The sequence below is a fragment of the Notamacropus eugenii genome, chromosome 6 (genome assembly GCF_028372415.1).
Source record: "Notamacropus eugenii isolate mMacEug1 chromosome 6, mMacEug1.pri_v2, whole genome shotgun sequence".
Classification (NCBI taxonomy): Eukaryota; Metazoa; Chordata; class Mammalia; order Diprotodontia; family Macropodidae; genus Notamacropus; species Notamacropus eugenii.
The window spans coordinates 2,275,489-2,288,425 of NC_092877.1; the positions used below are offsets into that span (position 1 = coordinate 2,275,489).

Sequence of the window (12,937 nt, forward strand, 5' to 3'; positions counted from 1 at the left end):
CCAATTTCTTCTCTATCCAACTTGTTCTCTATCAGCATTCATTAGCAAACAAACAAATAAAACTTGTTGTTTGGTGCTTCACAGAGTTATTAGGAGGAAAGTATATTTTTGGTAAAATCTGAACTGCTAAAAAATGCACCCATCATTTTTCATGAATTCAATGATATTTCATTCTGGACCTATGCATAGCACTGAATTTGTATCCCTCCTCAGCTCTTTGCCTCATCTATTGGACATTTTAATAATTGACTGATTTTCCTTCATTTCTTTAACTTTGATCCCTAAGAGGGGGGACGGTTTCTGTACACTTTTCACTTAACATAACACTTTGCATACACCAAGATCTCAGAGGAAAAAAGCCATGACCAGCAATCTTTATGACAAAGGCAAGAATGGCAAAACATAGGTCAGAAAGACAAACAGATGACAGACAGAGACAGACACAGAGACAGACACAGAGAGATAGAAACAGAGAGACAGAGACAGAGACAGAGAGACAGAGAGAAACGGAGACAGAGAATGGGAGAAAGAATTCTGAAACTTGACCAAATGATACTGAGCAAACCATGTAACAGCCTAGCACCACTCTCAGTTTTCTACCAGGTTATTATGGAATTGTTGATGAACTGTAAAAGAACTGTATGAGAAGAGAACCTTGTTTGCTTTGAAAATATTCTAAGTTTGGGGCAAAAAGAATCATAGGTAGCGTAGAAAGCTAAGATTTTCTGCCTACCAAATAATAATGAGGTATTTCTATGGCCCCTAAATTTTGGGATCATGCTGCAAAGCCTCCATTTCCATGCCTTGGATAGTATAATTAGCAAAATATAGTTACAAATTTCAAGGGAACTTACAACATTTCTGCAAAAGAAATTCTTCAATTTTTTTTGTGGGATGATTTCTGGATTAAGATTGTATTTTAAATGGAATGACTTAAATTTCACATGACAAATGTTAAAAATCAACAAAAAGAATCAAAAATTCTCTTTTGTTGTTAATATGAAATATAAATGAGAAAACATGTTAAATACATGTGTTTATGACAACTGTTCCTAAATTCATGTTAGGGAAACTTTGGTGAGTACTGAGAAGTTCTTTGAATCGTTTTATATGTCAATATGTGACTTAACTAGAATTGTAGATTTTGTTGAACATTACTTTATATTTTCTCTTCTTTTCAGACAAAAAAAGAGAAACTACCAGAATGTAAGGGACTTGCTTCTGACCATAAAAAAGTAGTAGAATAATCAGAATTGTCACCCTGAATCTCTGACTCAAAATTAAATATAATTCCTACTTTTATTCATTCATGGAACATATCCAGAAATAATACTGCATATACTGGCATATTTCCTTGAAAAGTTGGCTATTTTTAGTGAATTGACTCTCTCTCTCTCTCTCTCTCTCTCTCTCTCTCTCTCTCTCTCTCTCTCTCTCTCTCTTCCCTCCCTTTCCCTCTTTTATCCTTCCCTCCTCTCCCACAATCCTCACAACTCATAATTTCTTTCAAATGTGAGTAGAATGAGATATATTTGATGGTGAAGATATCACATTTAAAAAAATTTATTTTTAAGAAATGAAATATATGAGAACCTATATAAGATTGAATACTGTCTCAGGGAGGGAGTGGGGAGAAAAGGGAGAAAGAGCGGGAGGGAGGGGGAAAATCTAAGTTACATGGAAGTGATTGTAGAACCCTGAAAACAAATAAAATAATTTAATAAAAAAAATTGCAAAACAAAAAAAGAAATAAAATATATGGAAAAAGAATAATTATTGGATAGATCAAGAGAAGAGATAACAGTGAGACACAGTGACTAGGTCTGAGGACTTAAAAGTAAGGAAACACAATATTTAACATTTCCTTGAGATACTCACTCACTGTGTAGCCCTGGGACAATCACCCACCTTTCTGGCAAATAATTATTTTAATTATAAGTGTTTTGAAAGTGCCAATGGTTAAAGTACTTTCTTTCTATGAGTCATGAGACCATAGCTTGGAATTGTTACCAACCTTCGGTAAATATACATCTTCATCATATTGACCCCATAATGTGCTGTTGCTGTTGACAGAGGATACCATGAATAAAGAAGTTTAGCTTTGAAAATATTAATCATTTTCTGGTTTGTTGAACCTGATCCTTTGCTCTCAAGCCACCTTTCAAAAATATTTAGACTTATATTTAACATCTTTTTAGCTTTGAAACTCAATGACTCCCTGTTTTAGCACTTTTGTTCTCAGAATTCAATGATTAAGACATTAAGCATTAAAACAATTGGGAATCTGGGAGTCACTGCTGATTAAAAGAAAGGGACAGATTGTTGGATTACACAAGGACAAAACAACAGAGGTATGTATCATCTATAGGTTTGAATTTAGAATTCTGCATTACAATAACAAAGATGGAACTGCATGAATAGAAGCACAGAAAGATGCTCATGAGCAACAGGATGACTTTAATAGCTCTGGTCTCTGGGGAAAAACTGGCGTTAAGACTGGTCTCATGAATGTGTTGGACTTGCCAGTGGTGTCTATACAAAACAACCACCATGTAGCCACTGGAAAGGATCATAAGCCCCACAAAACCCGCATCATAAAGTGACTTCCAGATTACAAGTTTTGGAGTAGTCATGGCATGCCTGTCCACAGAACAAAGTCCAAGGTTTCTACTCAGGTTACTGTTTGTGTTGTTCCTAGTGCTAGTCACATACAGAGGTACAACCCCATCCATCAACAAATTGAGCACCCATATGAAGACACAGAATGGAAGAATAACCTTAGAGGACTTGGCTTTGAGTTCTGTCCATATGGGACTGCCAGAACCCATGGTAATGGCCTGGAAGACACTCAGAAGGCAAGTATTACAAACGGCAATGCCCCGGGCCACTCTTTGAAAATAAACTATGATTTTACATTCAGTGTCACCCAGGACAAATTTCTGAAGGCAAGAATGGATTGCCCATGGAATTCCCCTCAAAAGAATCACCACAAAGTTGGAAAAGGCCAAATTAATGAAAATCAGTTCAATGGGTCTTATTGTTTGACCAGTGATTATATTGAATCCATACAAGCAAAAGAGTAAAGCATTCCCAAATGTTCCAGCTGTAATCTGAAGCATGAAGAAAGTACACAGGAGATCATCATAAGAAAGCATTCCTTATGGGTTGTTTTTGTTTTTAGAAAAATGGTAGGGGGGGCGGAGCCAAGATGGCGGAGTGAAAGCAACGACTCACCTAAGCTCCTGGAAAAACTCCTCTGGATATCTCTGGGGGGAGAGTCTGACCAGACTTTGGAGGTGTAAAATCCAGTGGGTGACGGACTTTGACGGATTCGGAGCCCAGGCTGGACCGGAGGGTCCACGGGAGGGATCTGTTCCGCAGGGGTAAGACCCCGGCGCACAACGCAGCGCGGTCAGCGCGGCAGGGCGGAGGGGACCAGAGGAGCCCGAGAGTGGCGGGCGAGACCAGCGGAGCAGGAGATAAGCCAGGCCGAGCCGGTGAGAGCCGCTGAGTGCCAGACATCAGCGCAGCAGCCCTTGAAATCTTCAGCCTGAAGACGGACTTCGGTGGGTCACTACTTGAACTTCCAGGAACTGGGATGGCAGAGTGATCAGTAAGTGCTCTCTCCTCCCCCCTGATGACCCTGAGGGAACCATAAAATTCTTCCCCAGATTAATCCTGGATCAGTGGGAACAGCAGAAGGGGGCGGGTGGTCTCATAACACCAGAGGCTGGAAAAGTGGCAAAGGGGGATTCTTCCTACTGTGGTGGAGGCGATCTGGAGGGACAGACGACCCAGGGCAGAGAAAATTCGCACTGAGACCCAGGCAAGCCTCAGAGCCGGGAGACGAGCCCCAGGAGGGGCGGGAACACGCGTTAGCTTCTAGGCGTGCCCCAGCCCTCCAGGGGAAAAGGGAAGACAATAGGGAAGCTGGGATTACCATCCCCTGACCTTGCCTTTGCCTCAAGTCAGCTGAGGAGATAGTCTGAGACCAGACCACACCTCCCACACACCTAACAAGCTAACCCCAGGGTTGATCAGGGAAACAAAAAACAAAAGCCTACTTTTAGCCCAGACACACATCAGCTCAACTTAAAGATCTGTACCTTCTGACTGAAAGAACCAAAAGCTACAACACTCAGCCAACATCATGAATCGGAAAAAGCAGACGAAAAGTGAAAAAACCATAGAATCTTTCTATGGGGATAAGGACCAAAACACAAACACCAAAGAGGTTAGAGCTGAGACTGTACTTCCATCTGAAACCTCAGATGGGACTATGAATTTCTCGCAAGCACAGCTAGATTACCTGGAACGTCTGAAGAAGGATATAAAAGAAAAACTGGCCAATGATTTTAAAACTATAAAAAAAGAATTCACTGATGAGAACATCACCCTGAAAAAGAAAATTGAAGAAATGGAAAAGGAAGTTCAAAAATTAACTGGAGAGAATAATTCCCTAAAAGGAAGAGCTAATCAAATGGAAAAGGAAACCCAAAACCTAATTGGGAAAATTGATCAGATGGAAAAGGAAACCCAAAACCTAACTGGGAAAATTGGTCGATTGGAAAAAGAAGTACAAAAATTAAATGGAGAAAATAGCTCCTTAAAGGGAAAAATTGGCCAGATGGAAAAGGAGATGGAAAAGCTAACTGAAGAAAACACTACGATGAAGATTAGAATTGGGCAAGTAGAAACTAATGACTCAATGAGGCAACAAGAATCAGTCAAATAAAATCTAAAGAATGAAAAGATAGAAGAAAATGTAAAATATTTAATTGGAAAAACAACTGACCTGGAAAATAGATCCAGGAGAGAAAATCTAAGAATTATTGGCCTGCCAGAAACCCATGATGAAGAAAAGAGTCTGGACAATATCTTCCAGGAAATCATCAAGGAAAACTGTCCAGAAGTACTAGACTCAGAGGGAAAAATAGTCATCGAAAGAATCCACCGTTCCCCTCCCGAAAGGGATCCCAAACCCAAAACCCCAAGAAATATAGTTGCCAAATTCCAGAGCTATCAAGTGAAGGAGAAAATACTACAAGCAGCCAGAAAGAAACAATTCAAATATCAAGGACACACAGTCAGGATCACACAGGACCTTGCAGCTTCTACATTAAAAGATCGAAAGAATTGAAACCCAATATTCCGTAAGGCAAAGGAGTTGGGACTTCAACCAAGGATCAACTACCCAGCAAAGTTCAGCATAACATTTCAGGCAAGGAGAAAGTCATTCAACGAAATAAGGGATTTCCAGAGCTTCCTGACCAAAACACCAGAACTCAAGAGACAATTTGATCTTCAAATGCAGGTCTCCAGAGAATCATAAAAAGGTAAACAGAGGGGAAAAAACAAAAACAAAAACTTGCTACTCAATTAGGGCAAACTGTTTACCTCCCTATAAGGGAAGATGATACCTGTTAATCTTGAGAACTGTGCAGCTATTATGATAAAAGGGATATATGTAGAGGGAACGGGCATAAAGTAAATGATGTCATGTCAAAAATATGATTTAAGTATGAGAAGGGAATGTAATAGGAGGTGTGGAAAGGGGGAAGCAGAAAATGGCAAATTATATCACAGGAAGAAATACAAAACTATAGTAGAGGGAAGGAGGGGAGGGAGATGAGCATTGTTTGAGAGGTACTCTCATCTGATTTGTTCAAAGGAGGGAACAATAATCTTAAGTAGATAAGCCTAACTAGCTCTATAGGTAGTAGGAGGGGAAGGGGGAAGAAAGGGGAGGGTGGCTAAAAGGGAGGAAAGAAGCAATAAGAGTAAAGGGAACTAAAAGGGAGGGGGGTCAAAAGAATGAGGGGAAGGCTGCAGGAGGAGGGGGAGAAAAGTGAATACTATTGAGGAGGGGAAGGGAGACGGGAGAGCTAAAAGCACAAATGGTGGGAAAGAGGTTGGAGGGAAATACACAGATTGTAATCGTAACTGTGAATGTGAATGGAATGAACTCTCCCATAAAACGGAGACGGATAGCAGAATGGATTAAAAGCCATAATCCAACAATATGCTGCTTACAAGAAACACATTTGAAACGGGGGGATACACATAGGATAAAGGTCAAAGGATGGAGCAGAATATATTGTGCTTCAGCTCATGTAAGAAAGGCAGGAGTAGCAATCCTAATCTCAGACAAAGCAAAAGCAGAAATAGATCTAATCAAAAGGGATAAGGATGGAAATTATATCCTGCTAAAAGGCACCATAGACAATGAAGCAATATCATTACTAAACATGTATGCTCCAAGTCGTATAGCATCCAGATTCTTAGAGCAGAGGTTGGGGGAGTTGAAGGAAGAAATTGATAGCAAAACTATACTAGTGGGGGACCTCAACCTCCCCCTCTCTGAACTCGATAAATCCAACCTCAAAATAAACAAGAAAGAGGTTAAGGAGGTAAATAAAACTCTGGATAAGGTAGATATGATAGATCTTTGGAGAAAGGAATATACTTTTTTCTCAGCGGTACATGGAACATTTACAAAAATTGACCATGTACTAGGACATAAAAATCTCACAATCCAGTGCAGAAAGGTAGAGATAATCAATGCATCCTTTTCAGATCATAATGCATTAAAAATTACATGTAATAAAAGGCCATGGAAAGAGAAACCAAAAATCAATTGGAAACTAAATAATCTAATTCTAAAGAAGGGTTGGGTTAAAGAAGAAATCATAGAAACAATCAACAATTTCATTCGAGAGAATGACAATAGTGAGACAACATACCAAAACTTATGGGATACTGCAAAAGCAGTTATTAGGGGAAGTTTTATATCTCTGAATGCTTACATAAATAAAATAGAGAAAGAGGAGATCAATGACTTAGGCTTGCAGTTGAAAAAGCTAGAAAAAGAACAAACTGAAAATCCCCAGTAAATACCAAATTAGAAATCCTGAAAACCAAAGGAGAGATTAATAAAATTGAAATTAAGAAAACTATTGAATTAATAAATAAAACCAATAGTTGGTTTTATGAAAAAACTAATAAAATTGATAAACCTTTGGTCAATCTGATTAAAAAAAAGAAAGAAGAAAACCAAATTACTAATATTAAAAATGAAAGGGGTGAACTCACCTCCAATGAGGAGGAAATTAAAACAATAATTAGAAACTACTTTGCCCAACTTTATGCCCACAAATTCGATAATCTAAATGAGATGGATGAATATTTTAAAAAATACAAATTGCCCAGATTAACAGAAGAGGAAGTTGAATACTTAAACAACCCCATCTCAGAAAAAGAAGTTGAACAAGCCATCAATGAACTCCCTAGGAAAAAATCTCCAGGGCCAGATGGATTCACAAGTGAATTCTATCAAACATTTAAAGAACAGTTAATTCCAAAACTACATACACTATTCTTGAAAATTGGGTAAGAAGGAGTCCTCCCAAATTCTTTCTATGATGCAAATATGGTTTTGATACCCAAACCAGGAAGAGACAAAACAGAGAAAGAAAATTATAGACCAATTTCCCTAATGAATATAGATGCAAAAATTTTAAATAAGATTCTAGCAAAACGAATACAGCATCTTATCACGAGATTAATACATTATGATCAGGTAGGATTCATACCAGGACTACAGGGCTGGTTCAATATTAGGAAAACTATTAGCATTATCGATCACATCAACAACAAAGCTAACAAAAACCACATGATTATCTCAATAGATGCAGAAAAAGCTTTTGACAAAATACAACATCCATTCCTACTAAAAACATTGGAGAATGTAGGAATAAAGGGAACTTTCCATAAAATAATAAGCAGTATCTATCTAAAACCTTCAGCAAGCATTATATGCAATGGGGATAAGCTAGATGCATTCCCAATAAGATCAGGGGTGAAACAAGGTTGTCCATTATCACCACTATTATTTAATATGGTACTAGAAATGTTAGCTGTAGCAATTAGACAAGATAAAGATATCCAAGGAATTAAAATAGCCAAAGAAGAAACTAAGTTATCACTCTTTGCAGATGATATGATGATTTACCTAGAGAATCCCAGAGATTCAAGTAAAAAATTACTAGAATTAATAAACAACTTTGGCAAAGTTGCAGGGTACAAAATAAACCCACACAAATCTTCTGCATTCCTATATATTAGCAACAAAGTCCAACAGCAAGAGATAGAAAGAGAAATCCCATTTAAAGTTAGGGTAGACAGTATAAAATACTTAGGAGTCTACCTGCCAAAACAAACCCAGGGATTATATGAACACAATTACAAGACACTTTTTGCACAAATAAAGTCAGATTTAAGTAAGTGGAAAAACATTAGTTGCTCATGGGTAGGCCGGGCTAATATAATAAAAATGACAATTCTACCCAAATTAATATACTTATTTAGTGCCATACCAATTAAACTATCAGACAATTACTTTCTAGAGCTGGACAAAATAATATCAAAATTCATTTGGAAAAACAAAAGGTCCAGAATATCAAAGGGACTAATGAAAAGAAATGCTTGGGAAGGTGGCCTAGCGCTACCAGACCTCAAACTGTACTATAAAGCAGCAATTATCAAAACCACTTGGTATTGGCTAAGAAACAGAGAGGTAGACAAGTGGAATAGACTTGGCACTCAAGATGCAGTAGGCAAGGAATATAGCAACCTTCTGTTTGATAAACCCAAGGACCCCAGCTTCTGGGATAAGAACTCATTGTTTGACAAAAATTGCTGGGAAAACTGGATAACAGTGTGGCGGAAATTAGGCATAGACCCATACCTGACACTGTACACAAGAATAAAGTCCAAATGGGTACATGATTTAGGTATAAAGATTGATACCATGAATAAACTGGAGAAGCAAGGAATAGTGTATTTATCGGATCTATGGAGAAGGGAAGAATTCTTTACTAAAGGAGAGATAGAATGCATTATGAAATGCAAAATGGATAAGTTTGATTACATTAAACTGAGAAGTTTTTGCACAACCAAACCCAATGCAACCAAAATCCGGAGGGATGTAGTAAATTGGGAAAGAATTTTTACAGCTAAGCTCGGGGATAAAGGCCTCATTTCTAGAATATATAGAGAACTGATCCAAATGTATAATCATACAAGTCATTCCCCAATTGATAAATGGTCAAAGGATATGAACAGGAAATTTTCAGAGGAAGAAATTAAAGCTATCTATAATCATATGAAAAAATGCTCTAAATCACTATTGGTTAGAGAGATGCAAATCAAAACAACTCTGAGGTACCACATCACACCTATAAGATTGGCAAACATGACAGAACAAGAAAACGATAAATGCTGGAGAGGATGTGGGAAAGTTGGAACACTAATTCATTGTTGGTGGAGCTGCGAGCGCATCCAACCATTCTGGAGAGCAATTTGGAACTATGCCCAAAGGGCTACAAAAATGTGCATACCCTTTGACCCAGCAATATCGCTACTAGGACTATATCCCCAAGAGATCATAAAAATGGGAAAGGGTCCCACATGTACAAAAATATTTATAGCAGCACTCTATGTAGTTGCCAAAAACTGGAAGTCAAGGGGATGTCCATCAATTGGGGAATGGCTGAATAAATTATGGTATATGAATGTAATGGAGTACTATTGTGCCATAAGAAATGATGAACAAGAAGACTTCAGAGAGGCCTGGAAGGACTTATATGACCTGATGCTGAGTGAAAGGAGAAGAACCAGGAGAACTTTATGCACAGCAACAACCACAGTGTGTGAGAGTTTTTTCTGGTAGACTTAGATTTTTGTAATAACACAAGAACTTCTTACCAAAAAAAAAAAAAATCTCAATGGAGGATCTCAAGGCAAAATGCCTGCCACACTCAGAGACAGAAATATGGAAGTCACTCACATATTGTAGCAGATCATGTTTGTGTATGTGTATGTGTTTGTGTATCATGTTCTGATTTGTTATACGATTTCTTTCATTTATCTTAGTCTGACTACATAGCATGACTATAGTGAAAATATACTCAATAGGAAAGTATATGTAGAATCTATACAGAATGGTATGCAGTCGTGGGGAGGGAGGGGGGGAGTGGGGGGTAGGTGGGGGGGATAAAATCACAATTGTATGGCAGTGATTGTTAAACATTACAAAATAAAAAAAAATGGTAGGCAGATCAGAAGTTACCTAGGAATGAAAAGAAATAATTCTGTCATAGAATGAACAGTGTGAAATGAGATTCCAAATTCTGCTTACCACTCAGAAAAATTTCAGTAATCCTTGTGTGTTATATAAATATACATGTTTAGGAAATGTTTTTCCATACATTACAGTTATGAAGTTAAGAATGCAAGTATTCCTATCTTTTTCCATTGTAAAGTGTTTACTCTTATAGGTAGAGTATATTATATTGTTTTTATCTTTGATGTCTTTGTGAATATTTGCTTAATTTTAAGGACATTGATATTTCAAAGATTATCTAGAGACTTATCACAAAGATAACAAAGGTCTTACAGAAAAAAATGTAGGATTTATGGTTCAAGAAAATTGAAATGTCTTGCCTTAGGAAGAAAAGATTTCAGGGAAGCTACACTGGAAAAATGAGTAAAAGTCACTAATATGAAAGGGTAGTCTACATTTTATTTGAAACATGAAAACTTGAATGAGGAAATAAAATTTTACATATATATAAATTTTATAAATATATATATATACATATTACATGAGTAATTTGGTTGTAGAAAAGGAGATATTTTGAAGAATCTTAGAAAAATATTCAAATGCAAATACTTCATATGTGGAATTTTTCTGTTTTGAACCCAAAGTCAGAGATAGAGCAATATTTGGAACAAAGGAAAAACATATTTGAGCTTTCTATATTGATTAAATTTCTAAGAGTTTTCACACAACAGACTAGGACTAGTTTGTCCTGAAATATGATATGTTGCTCTTTACCAGTGACCTGCATTTAAAGGTTGAATGACTACTTATAGAGAGTATTGTAGGCAAGACTGGCTTATAGATAAGTATTGCAATTGAATTGCATTCTATTATTTGAAAAGCTTTAATTCTTGGATTTCATTCCCATTAATTATGTAATCTGTTAAAAATATATATTACCAGATAAATTAATAGTATCAAACATTTTATGTATCTTGAAGACCGTCTGAAAATAGTATGACATCCATTTCCCTATCATTCCACTGTTCATTGGCATGTAGCTATGATGGAAAGATAAGGAAACATCAAGGTCAATTTTGCCCAGGGATGCTGGTAGACTTATATTTACTTTGGTTAGATGTCATAAGTGAGCAGTCATTCCTTGTAGATTCCGTAGGTGTTCATTTAAGTCTTCATGAAATTTCCTCAGGCCACTTGGGCTGACAAGAGAGCTACTAATTTCACTTGTATGCTTTTGTCAAGCTCATATGTCCTTTGACTTAAAGAATTCTAATGCCTCTAATATAAAGTCTTCACCATGGAGAAATTTTCAATAGAGAAATTATTATCACAAATGTAGCTGTCACTGATGCTGAACTGTCACTCAGTATTAATACTGTCAGAGCCTTTGAGTATTCAAAAAAGAAGTATAATTCTCAGACACACTCTCAGAATCCAAGAATCTTCCACCACAGTGGAACATAAACACAAGAGATTAACACATAGACCAAAGAAGATGTTAGGGAAAAAACATTTAGTGGGCTTGTTTTGTGCCTTATAGATTCCTGCCTCTCAGAGTTATTAAAACATTAAGCAGTTGGGACTTATTAAAAATACTGTGTTGTTGTCCCCCTCTCCCCAATACCCTTGCGATACTTCCCAGTTTGGATATTTTTCCCCCATAAGTTTTTTTTTTATATTCTATATGACAATAAAGTAATTGATATTTATCTATTCATGTTTTAACTTATGATACAGAATCAATGCATAAGACATACTCAAAATTGGTATCACTACTAGTTCCCTGGTATACATAGAGAATTTTGCCTAATTTTTTATTTTATTTTTCTCCTTTCCTTAGATATATTATCAGTATATTATCTAAAATATTACAGTCACAAACTACATAACACTACTATTTAAGGTCAGTAGCATTGAAATGTCTCTTTTTATTGCATATTATATCTATTGTATGTATGCTGCATATTATATCTATTCATAATTGTTCTACATGCTGCATATTTAATTACAGGTTTAGCGTTATATGCTTTACAATAAATTTATTATTATCATTATTTAAGAAATGGCAGTTGAAAGTAAATATTTTAATGGGAATTTGATAGTGATCTGCTGTTATTATGAATATCTCAAGAGCATAAGAATGCTGAAATGTAGAAGTTCATGTAAAAAAAGAGAAATAGTGACTTTTATTATTTTATTTGAAATTTGCTGGTTTGATGAATAAGAAGAGATGAGAAATTCAGTGAAATTCCTCAGTGGATAACTTTTAGTGCATGAGCAGATCTTGAAGAACATCCATTCACATAATAATACTAGTATAAAAACTCCTGAGTGGAATTATTGTCACTAGGATAATGTTATAATTTCCTGAATCCTTTCCTAACACTATAGTTTAGTACAGAAAAGATCGGACTGACTTTGCACTTTGTGAGAACATTCGACAAAAGAGTCTACTACCACCAATGGCAGCACACTTGTCAAAAGGGACAGATTTTTTAGACGGGAACAATTGTGATTTCATTGATCCATAATGTAGTTTAAAAAAGGGTGTAGTTCATATGGTATTACACCATTCTCCTTCAGTTTTCAGATACAGATCTCAGGCTGAAAGTCCAGAGAATCTATATTTGTAAAGTAGAGCTATAGGCAAAGGTCAATGGTTGAATGAAAGACAAAGGGAACAGCTGTCATAAGAATTAGATGCAAAATCACAACCAATAGAGTACAAAGGATCGAAATAATATTTCAGGACAAGAGACATACATATGATGAATGAATATTCATGTAGGAATGACTGAATTTCCAGGAATCTGT

General features: G+C 36.5%; 1 protein-coding gene across 1 annotated transcript; it reads right to left on the reverse strand.

Moving 5' to 3' along the window:
- Nucleotides 1-2,327: 2,327 nt before the first annotated feature.
- Nucleotides 2,328-3,155, reverse strand: LOC140512695 (vomeronasal type-1 receptor 1-like). The gene has a single exon (XM_072622006.1). It carries the CDS (start codon nt 3,153-3,155, stop codon nt 2,328-2,330), a length of 828 nt encoding a protein of 275 aa, XP_072478107.1.
- Between the last annotated feature and the right edge of the window lie 9,782 nt (nt 3,156-12,937).

What these genes read in the sequence shown, in the direction of transcription:
- LOC140512695 (XM_072622006.1), bottom strand. Translation starts at nt 3,155, where the DNA reads ATGCTTTCTTATGATGATCTCCTGTGTACTTTCTTCATGCTTCAGATT.